The sequence below is a fragment of the Sphaeramia orbicularis genome, chromosome 14 (genome assembly GCF_902148855.1).
Source record: "Sphaeramia orbicularis chromosome 14, fSphaOr1.1, whole genome shotgun sequence".
Lineage (NCBI taxonomy): Eukaryota > Metazoa > Chordata > Actinopteri > Kurtiformes > Apogonidae > Sphaeramia > Sphaeramia orbicularis.
The window spans coordinates 29,196,080-29,216,808 of record NC_043970.1 but is presented as its reverse complement, the minus strand read 5'-3'; the positions used below and the strand labels follow the sequence as shown (position 1 = coordinate 29,216,808).

General features: G+C 37.0%; 1 protein-coding gene across 8 annotated transcripts in view; it reads right to left on the bottom strand.

Annotated features, from left to right (window-relative positions):
* Window positions 1–20,729, bottom strand: part of LOC115432839 (neurexin-2-like) — a 166,881-nt gene that overhangs the window by 86,564 nt on the left and 59,588 nt on the right. For 5 of the 8 annotated variants that reach the window (XM_030153879.1, XM_030153883.1, XM_030153878.1 and 2 more), the window contains 4 exons: window positions 13,481–13,910; window positions 9,057–9,440; window positions 6,297–6,500; window positions 2,353–2,379 (listed from right to left, as the gene is read on the bottom strand). In XM_030153879.1, coding sequence (XP_030009739.1) covers window positions 2,353–2,379; window positions 6,297–6,500; window positions 9,057–9,440; window positions 13,481–13,910 — 1,045 coding nt within the window. The remainder of the gene's footprint in view (window positions 1–2,352; window positions 2,380–6,296; window positions 6,501–9,056; window positions 9,441–13,480; window positions 13,911–20,729) is intronic. The other 3 variants (XM_030153882.1, XM_030153877.1, XM_030153880.1) reach the window with 1 other exon arrangement.

The following is a 20,729-nucleotide window of genomic DNA, read 5'->3' as shown; positions in this document are numbered from 1 at the left end:
GCCATACACATGTAATAAATCTGTCTTAACAGGAAAAGCAGCCTTGATCCTATAAACAAATTGCGTTTATACCTCAGATCAATAGATTAACATGGGACAAAATTACAGCACAGACTGTGAGTTATTGATTCTACTTTAATGCATAATGTCAAAATGTGTTAGAGAGTGTATAAATTGTTGCAATAAGTTTGCATCATTTATAGTTACCATAGAAATATAGATCTATATTCAGACATCTCTCTAAATCAGTAACAGTGAATGTTTTATTTTAGAGAATCCAATAATTATTCATACATGAGGGTTGGAACCATGCTTTCAGCCTGGACTGCGCTGATTATAGAGATAACTATTATGAGCATCCTGAAGCCTCCTCTGTATTGGATGATCTATATCAGAGTCATTCACCTCTCCACTGGCAATAGCTTTTATCTGTTTCTCACACTGCTGTAGTGGGAACCAAACTTAAATTGCCTGACTCTCACTATCAGGTAAGCGCAACAATTTACATCATGAATGCCGGCATCACTGTGTTATAACTTAAAAGTGCCTCTCTATTTCACGAGTGTATGTGATACCAGAAAATCAATTCTGTTAATACAGAGGAAAATTTGCCTTTGGCTTTCATCTGCCTTTTAATCAATGGAATTATGTGCAGTCATTCGAGTGCTGTTTCATGAAACTGCGTTTGATGGATGCTCTTGTCTTCAGTGTAATGTGAGCTTTTGCTCTTAGTCATTTTTCATGTTGTAAGACTTTAGACATTTTACATATTTATACAGTTTATTTATTCATTAAAATGCAAGGAAGAAATTTTAAGGGTATCAAGTGCTGGATGATGAATCATAGATGGGGAAACTCATACTTATTACACTGAAGGAACTTGTTAACATACTCCAAAATGACATAATTTGATCATTTTAACAGATAGAGCTGGCAATATTCAATATTCCCATGAAAATACCCAGAACAATAATCTCCACATCTATTTTTTCAATATTTTATGACTTGTTGGGCCTGTCTGTGGCACAGGACCAATAATTCCTACTGGGAATGTAAATCTTTAAAAGTAGGCCATGAATACATGTAATCCTAAATAGGGAATATTGGACATAATTTCTTTACTGAGTTCTGCAATGTGAAAATGACATATATTAACTATTTTATTAATGAATTAGCATGCTAATGAGTATTTACAGGACACAATAAATAATAGTATTAATGAAGATGGTCATTGATTTGGTTTAATGATTTTTCTTTGGTTTAGTAAGGACAAACTGCATCCGATATTAGCAACAGATATACAGATATACAGTACTTCAGGTTTCAGCGCTAAAGTATTTTTTTACAGCAGTCTGTTAAAAATCAATTTTTACTTCCTCCTATTTTTATTGTTTTATTTATTAGTGATCATCAAATAACAAAAAGACTAAATTTATTGTTCATATTTCATCTGCAGGGGGTCTCACGAAACAAGATAACTCATTCCTAAATAAATTACGTGTTTAATTAATTTGTTTTTTAACTGCAGCTCAAATGGGGAAGATAGTTACTAGATTCATCTGCTGGATATTTTATTTGACTCCTAGTCTCATAGTGTGAATAATTCATTTATGATAACCTTATCTGTTGATTGAAATAAAATATCACCAGACTCATTCTTTATGGTGAGGGTATTTGAACACAGCTGGAAGGATTTGCTGCTAAAATCACACCCTTTCTAACACATTTTAATATCGACAAAACAAACAAGCAAAAAATCCTTTTCAAGGCTAACAGTCTTGTCTCATACTCATCTATTGATCAGATGTAAGGTCAACCTTTAAGTTAATATTAGCTCAGCTGCTGGAGTCCAATATCCTGGTACCAAAATCAATTTATTCTCTGCACTAATAAAACTGGAAAACCAATCTCTGCCTCTCCTACTCCAAATAATTGTTGATTGTACATTAGCTGTAAGCAATTATTAGCAATGTGAGTAAATTAGTCACAGTCGAATGAATGATGGCTCAATGGCAGCATAACAACAGATGACTTTATGTCAGGTTTAGTTACACTCGACTGCAGTACCATTATCTACTATTTGAATACTTATTAAAATGTAGATACCGTGAGCGCAAAGCAAAAATATCTCATTATATTCAACCGTACAGCTACTTCACTGTGGAGTCTCATTCTTGTTGCTATCTTTGTAATGATTCTCAAGAGCAGGATCAACAGCAAACAAGGAGACAAGGAGGGGAAATCAACAAATTATGTCTGTTTCATGAGGGAACAGATCAAGAGGCATACGGTTATACTACAATGCATGTTCTGTAAATGGTGGTACAGTAAATAATCATAGGAGACACTTACTGAGATTACAGTCTATCCTGATACAATCTGGTGAGAGAGAGAGTGAGATGGTGAGATTAAAAGAAAAACGAACAGCACAAAAGAGGAGAATATTTCACATCCTTCAAGCTACATTCTGCAGACAGTTCAGTGCATTTGAGAGCCCACCATCCGGGGACAGCCTCAAGAGTCTAAACCGCCACTTTCCTCCCCTTAGTGAGCATAACATGAGAAAGGCATCAGATTGAAAGGAAAACCTCAGCATATGTCTGGCACTGCTGGAGGTACCGCACAGCAGAACAGATCAAAGTCGGGATCAATAGAGTTTTATCGACCATTAAAGTAGAGGTGCAGCAGGGTTATTTTTAGCTTTTGTATCTGCTCTGATACAGCTCCATAGACTCAGCTCTAGCAAATTAATTAGATTGTTACAGATACCACAACCGATGCTTTTACCGTCACATGCTCTGAGGTAATAAACACTCAGAGCTGTGAAGGAAAGTATCTGAAGCAGATAGCAAACTCCCAAAATGGAAATTGTGAAAGACTTTGGTGTCTCAGGTAGAGAAATCAGGACAATTTGAACATGGCCATGCTTAATAAAGGAGTTATATGTAGCATTTCTACTTTAAAATGGCCTAAAATTACCATTACAGTGTTTAGAATAAAGATTTAAGAAGAAATACCAAAAATGACAATGTATTGAATTTAACCTATTCACAACAGTTTAATTTATGTGACCACTAGAGAGAGTAGTGAGTCACCACAATGGTTCTAATGAGTACTAACATTATGAAATGGGATGAGAACTGGTAAGAAAACACTTTTTGAGTCAAAGAAAACAACAAAAGGAAATAAAATGGAGAAGTAAAGTAAAATAATTCATTTTGAGGCTGAAATGGCAGTGTTTTTTTCACCACTAGTGAATTTAGTTCTGAAAGTTTATGAAAATATTTAGTACCTAGAAAAGCACTTGAAGAGCACAGACCTCCGCCAAGGCAGATCAGTGCCCCCCCTCCAACCCTTCCACCCCGATCACCACCAAAATTTAATCATTTGTTCCTTGTGTCAGTGTCAACATTTCCTGAAATTTTCATCCAAATCCATCCATAACTTTTTGAGTTATCTTGCACACAGACAGGAAAACATGACAGACAAACCAACGCCAGCAAAAACATAACCTCCTTGGCCGAGGTAACTATGTTAGTTTATTTTCTTCGGTAGGTTCAATGTTTGTGAATCAATGGTTCAGACTAAATTGCCAGAGTTCTGACCTTGTTTGATTCTGACAATTTAGAACAGATCTTCAATCCAGCTATTGACGCCACAAACCGAACAGAAAACAGATGATTTTTATTGTGGCTGTCTTCTGTCTAAAACCACAGCTAAGTTGTTTGATCAAGTTTTATTTTTCGTCATCTGTGCAGTTTCCTTTGTGAAGATCATAAGACAACAGTATTATTTTGTCCAACTCGAATACAGTACAACTCCTAATTTGTTTTTGTTTATTTTCTTGTTTTAAGGTGTAATTTTTTTATATACTAAACACACTTCCAATACAATATTTATGATCCTTTTGTTAGAGCTTCTGCAAAGTCTGTATACATTAAGTTTGTGTATATATGATACTTGATAGCATACGCTCCACAAATTATACTGTTACACAATTTACTGACAGTAGGTCATGACTAATCAGATTTAATATATTATCTGATTATCAGCTAATTACATGTTAATGAATTTTGTACTCTAAAATAGGTGTAAAACATTCATTTTTGCTGGTCTATCTGGCTCAGATACTATGTGTAGACCTCTCTGTTGTATCTGCATATGAAAATATGATTACACTCTCTGCTTATGTTGTTGAATAAGGTGTGAGTAATGGAAAGGAAAGTAGAATGTGATTATTTAATCTAAAGCGCAATAAAATTGTATATCCATATTTTAAGATGTAGTGACACTTAGTAAATATGATTATCGCTGTGATATACTTTTACAATGACACATGGATGTTTGGGTTTGTGGAGACACCAAATTCCTTTTTTTGGGGGCTTGAACTACATAAGTTTGAGACAATACTCAAATATTAGTGGTGCAGCATTTATATTTGCATTTAGCAAATTTATATTTGCATTTAGCAAATATAAATGATACATTTCGCTGGTCCTGAGACCAGTTCTAGTGCTACTTGGATTAACTAAAGATATGTTCTTCTGCTGTTGCTTTCAATTTGGTTTACATATTGATGCACCTTTACTCTAACACGCAAACTTTGATCTGTGTTCACTTTCAAAGTTTAACTGCTGTTAACGATAATGAGTCAGTGTCCCTCTTGCTCTCCAGGCCTCATGATAATATATTATCCAAGTTGAATCCAGAGGGAAAGGGCGATTTGCACTTGCAGCCACAGTGAACCTTATACCAAGAAAATAATGACAACAGCAGAAATGTGGCAGATTTGTAATATTTTCCTATGTATGGAAGAGCTAATATCTTCGAAAGCCATCTGCAATATTCAGAGTTTTGGGTTCAAAATGGATTCCTGGAGTCCCTCTAATAATCTGTATGTGCTGAATTAATGGAAGCGATTTATCCAAGAGTGCATGAATACATTAGTATAAGTCATGTGGCTGCAGAGTGCTCTTAAGCTGTCAACCATCACAGAGCAGTGGATACAGACAGCCAGAGACCAGGTTCTGCTGCAGGTGTGGATGTGTGTGAGTGTGTGGGTCTGTGTCACCATCACTGGCGCCTTCTGTTCAGTGAAGCATCTCTAAACTGGACAGGTCAGGAAGTGTGAGTAGACCGAACTACGACGGCACATCTCTAATGTGAGTTTAAATAGGTTAAATGCTAATATCTCTGATGTATCTGGTCTCTGACTGCCTTCTCCTTGAACTGCAGATAAGCCATTGAAGGGCTGAAAGAGCCGGAGTGGTCAGGTGGGACCTGACCACTGGATGAACTAGGAGAGAGAGCAAGAAAAAGAGAGAGAGAGAGAAAGAGAGAGAGAGAGAGAGAAGAGAGATAAATGCTACATATGCATACACACATGTACAGTTGCTTAAAAAGGAATTTATGCCCTAGAGTTTGACCATAGCTCCCTGAGATAGATAGATAGATAGATAGATAGATAGATAGATAGATAGATAGATAGATAGATAGATAGATAGATAGATAGATAGATAGATAGATAGATAGATAGATAGATAGATAGATAGATAGATAGATAGATAGATAGATAGATAGATAGAAAGAAAGCACTTGGTTATTCTTGCAGCTGTGTGAAACACTTTAAACTGTTAAAAGTTAATTATTTTTCAGGGTAAAATTGAAAAAATAACAGCTTATGTTGAGCCGTCTGCATTTTTTGGTGATAAGGAAGGAGAAATATGAGTAATTTTTCTATTAAATCCTAGATGACATCCAAGCCATTCCAGAATGGGGCACTTTCATCCTGAAATAAACTCAAAATGATCTCTTTATAAAACTGAAGTGATATGATTAATGAATCCTTTAACTCATGCATATATTGAAGTTTAAGAGTATAAGAGTTTTCAGTGAATAAAATATTTTACATAAAGAAATGAGGGTGAATAGAGGGCAGACTATGTTACTGTGGAACTTAGTCTAGGCTTGTTTTAAGTCTGGCCCTGAAAATATAAACAGACAAGAGCTGGCAAAAAATGAAAAAGAGATTTTTAGAAAACTTACTTCCTACAGATTAATGGCATATTTTACAGTCTGCTATATTACTTTCCAGTCACACTTTGCAACCACTGAAAACATATTAAACTAGCTGTAAAGTAATGAAAGTGCTTTTTAAGCAACTGTGCTTCCTGTGTATGGAGATGGATATGGGAGGGTCTGACACAAAACCAATAACATGAGGTCTTTGGCTAAGTGACAAGTGCTAAAAGGTCAGATGCTATTATCTGCTTTTTAATTTGCTGCAGCACCATTACCCAGGTTCACAGTGAGTTTCACTCTGCCGCCATCCAGCTCCAGACGCAGTGTGTCCGCTGACTGCTGGGAGGTGGTAGCCATCAGCAGCCCAAAGGCCCTCTGGGACATGAAGCGCAGGGACACATCCTCAGCTTCTGTGTGCAGCGTCCTTGGCAGCACCACCTTCAGATACATGCTACCATCATAGCTCACCATTGTGGCCTCTGAGGATTTCAGCAAGAGGACATGTTAGATTCCCCAGAGGAAATCACAAGACTGAATTAGAAACAAAAAGTGGGATTTATGAAATGAAAACCATTTCTGGTAATCTCATCTCAGGTGCTGCATGATATAATTTTAGATTGCAGTTTCCATCAGTCGCACCAGATGGCAGAAAAAGCCTGGAGGATAAGATGAGAGTGGTGAGATTGGAGCTGCAATCAAATTTCTGAAGGATTTATTCCCATCATAGTGCAATAGAAGGGGGATTTTCATATATCCCTCATACTATTAGCTGCCAATAGATCTGTGTAATTTGGCCTCTCTGTGAGAAAACCATCTGCATGGTAAATGCAGCGTGATTCAGCCTGACAAAGTAGCGCTAATGGAAGATCTATAGTAATGGAAACCTAAGGATACTGATAATTCATAAATGAGTGATGATAGTGTAAAGAAATACTGTAGTCTACCTTATGAATGGCTCAAATGAAAACCATGTCCCACTGTCATTGCATTCTCAACTAAGCTGTACTGTCAGCATGGATTGTTGTTTTGAGCTCAAGCGAACTGGGAATCAGCTTCATTACCCAGATGGACCTGCTCTACTGACCAGATCCTGCATCATGTTCTATTTAAACACTGCTTTTCATTTCTGTGCACCTGGTTCCTGCAATAGAATAAAGCATGTTCTAAATATAATGTGCCAGTAACTTTTAGTCATTTTAGACATTTTGTCTGTAATGTCACAACCTCTATTTGTAACGGCTTTACATAACTGTCTGTTGTTTTACATTTTAATCATCTGTCTGTCAAATCAGATCAGTTTTATTTGTACTATTTGTACTATATCCAAATGTTATCAATTACTGATGTGACTCTAGGACACAAGTCAGCAACAATTACAATCTGAAGAACCTTTTGTACTTGAAAGAAAAAAAATCTGTCTTGAGCAGTGAAAAAAACCTTAACCCCTCTCTGGGCTTTACCACTAGGCGTCTACACTGCAGGAGCCTATTTATCATAATGTGGTGCTTTAACTTACATGCAATCAAACTTCAATGAAATTTTAACACTACAGTAAAGAAAGCTGTTGAGATTTTTATTCTTTTTGTTGAAGGGGCTACTTCCATTACACAAAACTCATTTATTGTGTTATGTGGTAAAAAATCCACTAGCATTTGTAGGCTTATGTTACAATAGACTAACCACAAACAAATGCATGTCAATTTGTGCTAAGAAATCGAGCAAAAAAGGTGCCAGGTCATAATGTATCCTATGATAGATTTTGATTGATGAAATGTTAAAAAAAAAAAGGTTTTATTTTGTGTCTAGGCTGCACATTTCACAGATGGACAATGTAAGAATGGCTTTAGGCCCACGACAACGACAGTAAAATGTTCACATGTTCACTAATAATTTGAATAAATGATTGTAAATGAATAATAATTTCCATATGTTCCTTCGTGTGTTTCTGATCCAACCCACAGAGATCCACTGGAGAGAGGTTGAAGAGCCACATCTGGCTCAGGAGCCCTGGGTTGCCAACCCCTGCTCTAGAGAGTTTATAATATGTACAAATGGATTCTATACAACTGTTTTTCGTATTTCAGTTATTTTAAAGGTACAATATGTAAAATTTGTGCAGTTCAGTGAAGCTATTGTTGGAGCTTGTTTTCTACTGAGACAATCTTTTGTTGACATTCACTAAGATAACAACTGTCTCATTTTCCTACATCTACGATAACAGACTGTCAGAGAAAATCCTTAAGCTCACTCTGGGTTCCTCTGCTCATCTACAATATACAACATTACAAACCGTTGACTTTAAATGAAGTCTGTTACTACAACAAACAACCACCTCTCAGCATAATATAGACTCCGCCATAAACTTCATGAAAGCATACAAGCATGTGTTTACAGTCACTAATCAAATTTCATTTTATTTGTCAAAACCTTTTAATGTTTTTATTGTAGCTAATTGTAGAGACACACCAGTCTGATATTGGTATTCCATATTGATCCAATTCAGACCCAAAAAGCAGTTGATGCATGACTAATAATCTTAAAACTTATTTTAATAGCTTATATTTTGTTTTATGAAGTTTGAAAGCATTGTTTTTTAAACAATGTCAGGCCTGATTTTGCTTTACATGTCAAAAAATGATCTCATTACTGTATCTTCTACATTTAGAAAAAAAAAAAAACAAAACTGCTATCAGAACGTACTCTGTATAATCTGAACTGGAAATGATAAGGTAAGATCTGTGTATCCCTTGCAAATTGAATTAATGTTATTAAGTGTTGAAAGTACACTCATTTTCATTATATTTACTGCAGTATTTTACTATAAATACAGTTACTGGTGGGAAGCCTGCACTTTTAGACATCTCTACATTTCCTATGCATTTACTTTTTCCTGTCTGTACCAACACTTTCCAGCCACTACACAGCTAAGTTAATAAATAAAATACTGGTGTGTGTATGTGATAAAAGCTTTCCAAGAGCACTTTAAAATTCACCTATTCTCCACCCCTACTGTATTATTCTTCTGTAACTCTTACCAGTCTCACAGCTGGGACCAAGGTAGCCAGTACCATTGCAGTCGCAAATGTGCCGGTTCCAACCTTCTCTGCAATGCCCACCGTTGGCACAGGTGTCTCTGGTACACCTGACATGGGTTTCTCTGGTGCAGAAGCTGCTCACACCTGCAGCGCTCTGAACCTCCGCCAGTCTCCACAGGTTACGGCTCTGTCCGTCAATAAAAAGGTCCCTCACGCAGCCGACATAGCCCAGGCCCAGAGAGGCCGACCACACTTCAGGAGGGAGCATGACGGCCTGGCGGTCTTCGGGTAGACCTCCGAGATACATGTCCCTGTCTAGATCAAGGATCTCGCTGCCTTCATTGGCAGAGAAGGGGACGCTCTGGCTGTTCACAGAGATAAATCCTACGGGGCAGGAATTGACAGTGAGTCAATGTGTAACCATAGTGTTATCAAGACAAAAAAAAAAAAGGAAGACAGGTGTGTGTGGGATGTGCTAAGTGAGAGGAGAGAACAAACTGTGAGATTGAGGAAGTAAGCACTAGTCCCTGCTTGACTTAAGAAGTGTGGATAAAGAAATTGTACTGCCAGTCTTAAGAAGTCAATTTCATGACAGGAAAATAAACAAAACTTCCCCTGGAAAATAAAGAAGTAAAGCTGCAGTGGGTAGCACTCAGGAAAAGAAAAGGTAGCACTGAAAACACTAGTATCAAGCAATTCTATAAGTATGCAATGACTCTTACCTCTGAAAGGAAAAATTAATTCCCATGTACAGAAAACATTTACTGTCTACAAGTGGTGTCAACTTCTATGTAAAGCCCGCAATCCTTGCTTTGATGTGAAAAAGAGCTGAATGCTGTCTGAAGGGCGATAGGGAGGCCTGAAGGCTTCGCACTAGACAAATCATCTGAACTATGTACAGCCAAACAGAAATGGACATTGACATGGGATATAAACTTTCAGTCAAATAAAACATAAAAAGTGGAACAGGACTCATTCATCCTGTCTCAGATGAAATTTAATGTCTTGCCCTCAGCAGTTCTGGACATTTTTACACCTTGTATATAAAAAGCTACATTTAAAGACACTTTCACACTTTTCAAACATGCGCAAAGACCCTGAAATAAACTGATTCTTACGCAGCTTTCTCCTCTGTGTCCTAAGTGTAAACTGAAAATAAGATAAACACGATGCAACGCTATTTCGGGATGTTAGAGAAACATGAAATCAAAATATCGCAAATAGGTGTGCTGTCATGTTTCTTCTGTGAGGAAACACACAGGCCCTTTCTCAATACGCATTCTTGTCTGTTCTTCCGTTCTCACATTCTTGGTATTGAGAAATGGTCATAGTCTGTCTGGATTCCTATGCAATGTACAACAAACACAAAACAAATACTAGCGTTCAGCATATTCACAGTAGAATATATCTTTCTGTTTTCACTGATCAGGGTGTGAATACATATTACTCCCTAAAAATATCCTTACCAGGTAGGGGTATGTAACCTTGGTAACCAGCTAATCACACCTCTACTGGCAAACTGTACTGGAACATGTGTAATACTACTTACTACTGGGCTGTTAACCTTCTGTCACAGGGATATTTATGCTTTACACTTTTTACCAAGTGTCCACAACCTTGAATACAGTAATATTTACCATGAAACACCATGCAAGTCACATACTATTAGTTTCATACTATGGTTTAGAATATACAAAGAAGTAAAAAAAAAAAAAAAAAATCTTGCTCAATGTTAGCCAACCAATTAGCATGTTAATATGGAATTTCAGATGCTGCCACAGACTCTGCACAGTTTGACAGGTCTGATGGAGTTTTGACAGTGATTTGTCATGATAGCTGTTTTCACATAATCCATGATTTCATACTGATTACAAGGAGGAGTTTTGCCAAATAAGCAGATGTATTTTAATTATGTAACTGAAGAAGCAGTGACTTTACATTAATTGCATCCTCTGTGACTGAAAAGTGAAGTAAATAAATTAGTGTCAAACTCTGCAGTAAATTGAATGACCACTGGGAGCTGGCTCCAAAAGTCAGTCATCCCTACGGTCCTGCATGTTAAAATCACAAACTTTACAGCTCAAATAAACATGATTTTACAAGTATTACAAAGACAGGTTTTGGTCTCTATAGTTCATTTGCCCTTCCCTAACAATTGCAAAGGGGTGAAGTTTTATATAACTTTAGGTTATCCAAAGCCAAAACTTCTGCATAATTAAGGGAGTGGCTGCTGTGATTGACAGCTAAGTGCCATTAGTGTCTGCTGCACCGTGTGGGCTTTGATTGATAGCTAGCGTTAGCTTGGCTGCTGAGATGGACATTTAGAGCTCTTGTTTATTGAAAAAATTCAACTTCTTTCCCTGCCAGGCGGCTCTGCCATAGCTTTATTTAAGGAGTTAAACTAGCAAGGCTGTCATTGGATTCTGTCATGAAGTTTACCAGTGTATAATTACAATAACTGGTATAACTTATAAACTAGTTGCATTAGCCCATGTTAGCATTCATATGTATTGAATATATGGTCTGTCAGGTAGCTTGCTAATTAGCTAGCATAGCCACAATATACAGGGTGGGGAAGCAAAATTTACAATATTTTGAGGCAGGGATTTAAAGACAGTGTATGACCAATTAGTTTATTGAAAGTCATGAGAATTTATTTGCCACAAGAAAATGTACATAATAGAAAATGTTTTTATTCTATGTGTCCTCCTTCTTTCTCAATAACTGCCTTCACACACTTCCTGAAACTTGCGCAAGTGTTCCTCAAATATTCGGGTGACAACTTCTCCCATTCTTCTTTAATAGTATCTTCCAGACTTTCTCGTAATAGCTTTGCTCATAGTCATTCTCTTCTTTCCATTATAAACAGTCTTTATGGACACTCCAACTATTTTTGAAATCTCCTTTGGTGTGACGAGTGCATTCAGCAAATCACACACTCTTTGACGTTTGCTTTCCTGATTACTCATATGGGCAAAAGTTTCTGAAAAGGTATGGATAATAGTGTTAGGTATGATTATGACATCAATATATGTTTGGTTTCAAAACAATTGACGTAGTGCCTGCTGAGAAAAAACAACTAAATGTTCATTGTAAATTTTGCTTCCCCACCCTGTATGTGTTTACATTTCACAATGTTGACACTACGGCTATCAGACAGAGATTGTGTTAGCATTTATTAAGTAGCTCAAACTATTTACACCCCAACTGGTCAAGGCAGACAGCCATCTTCCAGGAGTCTGGTCTGCTCGAGGTTTCTGCCTGTTAAAGGGAAGTTTTTCCTCGCCACTGTCACCAATCACAAGTGTTTGCTCCTGGAGGATTCTGATGGGTTTCTGTAAATTGGCTTAGAGTCTGGTTTTGACCAACTCTATATGTAAAGTGTTATGAGATAACTTTTGTCGTGATCTGGTGCTATATAGACAAAATTTGATTGATTCATCGATTTGAGTGGTTTTCCCCTGTAAGTCGCTTTGGAAAAAAGCATCTGCCAAATGCATAAATGTAAATGAAATGTAAATTTAATGGCATTTATGATACTGTCAGTCTATGTGGTTTGTGTTTTCAGTTAAGTTCCAGTTTCACCCTTTTACTTTTCTCCTATAGCCACTTTTTTTCCATAAAATGAACACGGCAACAGTTGAGTCACGTACTTCTTCAGGCTGCAAAATTTCTTTCACACAATAATGGCCGACGCCACAGAGGATTTGATAACCTATATTTAAAAGAAATAAAGGAACACTTATGCTACTCTGAGATATAGAGTGGCTGTTTTTTTTTAAGTCTAATTCTAAACTTTGTGCCTTAAAGGAACAGTATCTGAGAAGTAGTTGTTCATTACCACTGTCAATCTCCTCTCTGAAAAGACATGAATGAATGGACCAAATCTTTGGTTACAGGTTCGATTTTCTGAAGCCGAGCCAAGAGGTGTTCCTTAAGTCTAACTTCCTCTCAAACCACTTGCAGTAATATGCTAAAAGGTTATTATAGACATTTTGCAAGAAAATACTGCCTACTGACGCTGTAAAAAAAAAAAAATTAAAATTCTAAAAATGTGAAGCAAGAAAAAGAAATCATTTGTATGCTGTATGTGTATTTGGATTCTGCTAATAAGGCAGACATTTCCCAATTTGAGGTGGGTGAATGCATAATAGGTCGCTTGTGAAATCCATTAACAAAGTTCAAAAATGTCATACATAGATTATAGTTAAAAATATCAATGTAATTATAGCCTAATATGTATGAATAGTGTACTGCAATGACTAAAAAGCAGGGGCATGCCAGTGTGACAACTAACAGTGGTGGCATATGGCAATTTCACAGCTTGGAAGCCTTTTTACTCCATAGCTAAAAACAGCAAAACACAGTAACAGACACAGGCAGAGGACTTCCTGTGGCTTCACATACACACACATTCCTCTCACCGTTTCGTCCTTTCCTCTGGAAGTCCACATGGCACCATTCGCCATCATCAAGCCTCTTGTTACTCGCTTTCATCTTAATGCTGCCAGAGCCCATGTCCATAACCAGGTAGAGGAAGCCATCCAGCAGCTCTATGGCGAAGAAATCAGCTCGGGGCTTCCTGTTGGGCTGCGTACCCTGCAGGCTGCCATGACTGAACAGCAGCAGGCCGCTGGGCTCAGTGGTGCGGAAGTCAAAAGATATTGCGCCTGTCTTCTTTGTGTTCCACCTGGGCAAAGTCAAGTAGGCAGACGGCGTGTCGAAGGTGACCGGCTCCAGGGCTTCCACACTCTCACAGCTGAATATCAGGTCACCATGGATACTGATCTTAGGGTCTTGCTGCTCAGCCAGCCGTGACAGTTCCAGTCTAAACTCATTATTCTTGTAGACCACCTAATAAACGAGAGAGATGTCGCAGTGAGATCACAGCTGGGGACAGCAATAATTTCAGTGCAAAGGTTGAATATTACTCATCAATAAACACAGCAGCAGGAAAATGCCGAATCATCCCTGGGCTGAGATTAGAAATGCCCAGATGATTTTATTGTAATTTCATTTAAAGAGTTGGGCCAAACAAGCTGATGTCTTTAATTATGTGAATGTAGAAGCAACTGATGAAAAAATAACCACGTTTTGTCCCTCAGATTGTTTCTGTCTCATGCTGTGCATCCATGCAGAGAGAGGATGATGTTGAACTGAACAGTTGCTGTACTTGATCTCACACGTGTACTGCCACCGCACAAAAAGGAAGCCAAATATTCTTTAATATAATGTGTTATAATTGCTTGGATTGATTTTGGAAAACTAGAACAAACGTCTACTCCACACTTAATTACTTAAGATATACTTAATATTATTAAAGGGGGAAGTGTTGCAAGTGATCTCACTGTTAAAAAGGAAAACAGCTGCGTTCTGATGGTGTTTTATGCAAACCATTGTTTCAGCTTGTTACTGGTTACATCTAGCTCAATATTAGAAGGAATCTCAGCATGTTGGCTATAGTTTCTTGAAATGGCCTTAATCTTCTGATGAAAAACAAGCTTGATAAGTTTATTTCCCTCAAATAAAGCCTCTTTCACTTTCCTGGGATTCCTTTTTTTTTTTTGCAGTGTGAGCTAGCATTCCTCATAAACATTACTCTTCATCACACAGACAATTTCCTTTACATTTGATCTATTTTCTGCTTTTCCCTATTCAATTTCCCCAGCACCGACAAAACTGGCATGGCGTTATGACAAAAACAAGGCAGCAGCAGTTGAAATGCTGGTAAAATAAGGAAACGCATTTGTGTTTTGGATTAAGATGCAAATCCAAACATTTACATTTTAGATTTTTTGCTGACTCACTTGAGAACACGGAATAGAATAATCTAAAACTCCAACGGAAGAATCACAGCCATAGCACCCACACAATGACAAACATTATGTGTGGTTATACAAAGAGAACTGTGTGAGATCAAGTCCAAGCAGAGAGGGTGGGTGGACCTGATCATTTAGAAGCACTGCACAAAGTATATCGTTTTAGGGTGTAAATTTACTAAAAGTAAGAGGGCATTAAGTTCATTTTTCATTCGCAGCATCGAAACAGCAGTAAAAATCTGATTTTACACCTTGGAGGTACTGAATATACTCTACAAAAGATGTCTCTTTGCTTTTAAATAATGTCTAGCAATTAATTTGATAGTTTAGATCAATCACAGGTGAAATACTGAAATACGAAAGCCCTTTTTATATTAAATTAATGTAAGAGATATGCAGCAGTCTGTTTGAAAGTCTACACTGCCAGTTTTGCTTTTTTGTGGTGTTGCTGAATTATTTTCTGCTTTCTTTTTTTGGCTCATTAATATGCACAGCAGGCCAGCACAATCCTTGTCTCATTTTGTATCACTTGTAAGTCACCCAGAGCTCACTGTTATCTGCCACATCACACTGCGGCCCGTCGGCGCCTGAGGTGACACACCACACTGCACAGAGGACTAAGAGCAGAGCTGAGAGGCAATTTGAGCCAATATCACACTTCACACTGCCTCAGTGTGACTAATTAAGCAGTGAAATCAGATGGTGAAAATGACCATGGAGAAATGAGTGTAACAGGCAATTTTTAAATAGGAAGACCGTCAATCAAGACAGTCACTCACACAAAGCAGTAATGGGCGTAGCGACAGGTTAATGGCAGCTTTGTTTACAACTAGGAACTCCACATTTTACAAAAAAAAACAAAAAAAAAAACATGGCTGGCTACAAAAGGGCCTACTGTGAGCCTCTGCTGAGCTATTATATAAGAACCACGGCTGCCAGAATAAAATGCTGTCTTTGTGCATTTCCGCAAATCGTGTTATAATGTAAAATCTCATTGTTAGGGAACCAAATACAAGTTGCCTATCAACTCAGTACTTGGTGTTTATATATCAGTATTATACATTGTAACCCCTCTTAGCATTTTTCTCTATATATAATAAGAGGACATTCATTTAATCATTCACCAATTTTCTCTGGAGGTTTATGGGGTGTTGGAGCCGGTCCCAACTGCCAACAAGGGTGGGGTCCCCTCGATGTCTCACCAGATCATTACACGACTGGCATACAGACAACCATTCACTGTCCCCATTCACACCTATGGGTGATTTAGACTGACCAGTTAACATATGAACCCATAAAGATCCAAACATCCAGGATCTACTGATGTTAAATGTTTAATAAGTCCTGAAACACTAAACCTATTAATACGTATAAATAATCATTGTAAAATACAGTTTGTCATCAGATATGACCCATTTGGATGTTCAGAGGATCTGTAGTTACCATGGAAACACTGTCGTCTTCTATAACATTGATTCACCACTAAAACCCATGGAGGTGGATTAATGACAGTGGATGGACACAGTTGTTTTATGTTCAGTTAATGAAATATTTGATAATAAAAAAAAAAAAAAGTCACTTTTTCTTCAGTTTTTTCTATTTCTGATATAATAACCTTCAACTTTCATCTGAGCTTTTATGAACATATGCATGATCAGTACATTAAATGTAAAAAAATAACTGATTTTCACTGAAAAAATGCAAAATAAAGAAGATAAAATTACAATAAATGGTGATAAATCACTTAAAAAAGATTCACTGTAGGATCATTTGGGAACTGCCACAAAAATAGCACTGGGTCTTTATGGGGTAAGGTGCATGTTTTTGGAGAAATCCAATCCAGACAAACATTTGAACAGTCATTATATTAATATAAAAAACTGAAGTTTATGTGACTATTGTTCTTTGTTAAATAACATATTTTCATTTGTTTTTATAAATACCTGGTGGCATTTACTCAGACCAGGACAAATCCCTTCCTTTGCATGTTTCTCTGTTCACCTGGACATTTTCTTTTCACTATGAAAGATTTTAGTTTCTTATATCTATGGGAAAGGATTAAACGTTTTTCTTTTTGTTGCTTTACATGAAATCTGGGGTTGACATTTATTTTGACAGATGTGTTCAAATCTGCAGCAGATGGTAGTTTTCATGGTAAAGCACACATTTGACTGAAAGATGTTCATAGGCAAGATGAAGCATAAATATGATCTTGAGTATATTACATATGGATTTATAAACATGGACAATAATACAAGACACCAAAGAACTAGAAAGTTAAATGTGTATTGTATATTGTCATCTCTTACATGTTTTGTGTTCAAGCACAGCTGTCCAGTTTTTATGTTCACTCTTATTGTCTTAGTCACATGTGCATATTGTTTGAAAAAGTATAGCTTAATGTGTTGTTTTTAATAATAATAGGCTTTAGTTTTAAGTCTATGAGAGTGAATCAAGACCTACTGACCATGAAATGTGACTTCCAATGCCAGACCAGTTATGAACCACTGATGGTTGTTGTATGAGCCCAATCCTGGATCACATGAGACAATTTACTTGACGCTTGTTCACATTCTCAATTAATGACTGAGACACGCAAAGCAAGTTTTGTCAAGTTTCCAACTGTTTTCTAAAGAAAGACAGCAGTTTTCAGGCTTTCAGAGTTAATGTAAAGCAGAATATGAACCTGCCAACATCACTGTTTCTAATGTCAGACTGTTAAACAAATATGAAGTGATAATTTACTCACAGTTTATCAAGACTGCATGTTAAACAGTGAACACCTCTCCACCAACATATTCTGACAAAACAGCAGATGTAACATCAATTCCTGAATAGCAATTTTATGTGCTCATCTACGATATAATAATGATGATTAATGATAATGATTGATGGTTTTTATGATTAGCTTTAATTAATACCTGCACTTAGGAAAAATAGCAGGACTTGTCAACAAAGAATTTACTCTTGAGAAAAATATGGGAGTTGTGTGACGATTTCATCCTAGAGCAGATTTGTTTTGAGCAATTTTCTTAATATAACTATAGAATACTCTATTTGAAACATGCACCATTTTTACTCGAATACCCTTGTAAGGACATCACAGCCCCACATCCATCCACAAACTAGTCAAGTAAAGTAAAAAGCTTATATTTTGTAAAATTGAAACTTTCATTGCTTAGACCTAAAAACCTCGGCAGCAGTCCAGGTGCAAATTCTTCTCTCTGGAAATGTATTACATTTTTGTATATCTGCTACCAACCACATCCACCTCATATAGGAAATGCAAAAAAGTAGCAGATCCTTCAATGACATATTACACTGAGATTATACATGTCTGTGGTTTGCTGAAATGTACAATTATACGGTCATAAAAAATTCCCATTATATTCAGTTACTTGTCTTCATAACAGATCACCCCATAATACAGAAATCAAACTCTTGACTTGACGGACAAAGCTCAAACACTAATTTAAACTCAGAGGGAAGAATTACAAGACACCAGTCTGAGAGTGTAGACCTGCTCTACTGTGAAAACATTCTTCATAACCAAAGTGGGCACAATCTTCGAAGCATTAAAGCAGTGCAACCTAATGATCTGGTGCAGGATATCCTGTGGGCTCACAAACAACAGACCAATAAGCCACTGACTTCAAAGACAAATTCATCTCTTCCTGTTAGTTGTTGTAGTCGTGACATTCTCCTGAAAGTGGGTTATTTTTCTCGTACCTGATGAACCCGATGGCCTCTACCCAGCAGCACTCGCATCTATTATCATGAGAGATTAGTCATGGTCCAGACTCCCCACATTCAATAAAGTGAGACAGATTCAAGACACATATCCCCTAAATGGATCCTCTGCTTATACAATAAATATTAAACTCACTCCTTGCACCTGTATGTGTGTCTGAATTCTTCCACAACACTGCTTGTTCTGTGTTCCTCCACTTCATCGTCAGGCCCTGAGCTCTGGCTCACAGTGACCTGTCTTTGAACCTAGCTCCAGGATTTCCTGGCAGGGTGATCCCATTTGATCAGCTCTGCTTCATCCACGACTCACCCTCTTTTCTCAGACTTTTCCGCTTTGTCATCCAGTCTTCATGACTCTCCATCCTGTCATTCTAGCTGCATGCCTAAAGTACATCTGTGACCATGCACAGCAGTAGTAAGTCTTAACACCACCACCAGCCACATCGCCCACAGAGCGGAGGTTGCGGCATTGGCAGCTATGCTGGGACAATAACCTGTCCATAAATAACATCTCATTTGCCTTTCAGTGCATTTACTCTGCACAGTACATATGTGGAACCAGTATACGCTGTGTACTTTCAAACGATGTTGTATATTTAGTAAATATTGCAAATACTTTAATGAGCAGGCTCTAATTCTAAATCTGAGTTTAACCCATAAAGACCCAGTTTGATTTATGTGTCAGTTTCAAAATAGTTTTCTTTTTGTCTATATTTAATATTTCATAAGTGATTTATCACCATTTCTTGTAATATTACTCGAAGCATTTGTGATTTTTCACTGAATATCAGCTATTTTCCCATATTTAATTCACTGATGTTCATTAAAGGTCAGATTAAAGATGAGGGTTATTATATCAGAAACAGAGACAACTGAAGAAAAAGTGACTTTTTCAGCAAAGATATTAATTTCTGAATGTAAAAACATTTGTCTCCATTCACTGTCATTTATCAAACTCCATGGGTTTTGCAAGTGAGTCAATTTTGTTGGCAAGTTGTAGAGGATGATTGTGTTTCCACGGTAACTACCGAGCTTCTAAACATAAAAAATGGGTTATATCTGATGACCATGAAAAGATGACAAACTACATTTTACACCAATTATTTACATGTATTGATAGGATTGGTGGATCAACAGGTATTAAACAGTTTAGATCCGTAGATGGTGTTAGTTGCCAGCAGCTGTTTGGGTCTTTATGGGTTAACATTTCAAGCCAATGAGCTTGAATATGAGATCCAAATAGGAACCAAACTCAGCTGCCTAAAACCAGTTTTAGACTTTTGTAAACTTGGCATGCCAATAGACTCAAATCTAATCTACACACGTCATATCAAAATCGCCAAAACAACCTTCTATCAGCATAAAACTGTGAACCACAACAACTGTTGTCTGCCCCAAGAAGCCCAAGAGAAGCTCATCCTCCAACTACTGTAACCGACTTCTACTGGAATTCCCAAAAAGAGAACAGAGCACATCTCAACATTTGTAAAATCTTTATACTGGTTTCCAGCGGGCTACAGAATAGATTTTAAAGTGTTGGTATTAGTTCAAAAGTCACTGGAAGGCTTAGGCCCAGAACACATCAGTGATATTCTTAAGGAATATAAACTGAGCAGGACTCTTAGATCTATGGTCAGACAGTTGAGGCCAGAGGCCAAACTAAAGATGGAGAAGCAGCATTCAGCTATACTATCAACAACTGGAACAACCTACAGTGGGGGTTAGATTTACTCATTAGTAAACATTTTTAAATTCAGATTGAAGATTCCTTTTTTTCATTTGCTTATAAACTCCTTCCACTCTCTTCTTATTCTCATTTAAGTCTTAAATGAATTCTGTTATGCGATGTTGACCACTGTATCTTCTTTCAATCAGTTTAATATTTTAAATTTCAAATAACTGCATTTTTAATATTTAAAGCACTATTTTAATCTGCTTTTGGATCTTATTTTTATGAGTAAACCAAATAGAATTGCTGGATTTAAAGTATGTAAGGGATAATGTACAATTAGTTGTCATGTGTGCAAACTAAACCCTGTGAATCATGTTTCTTCTATTTACTAATGAAACACAAATTTTGGCAAAAAGCAATGATTTAACAATG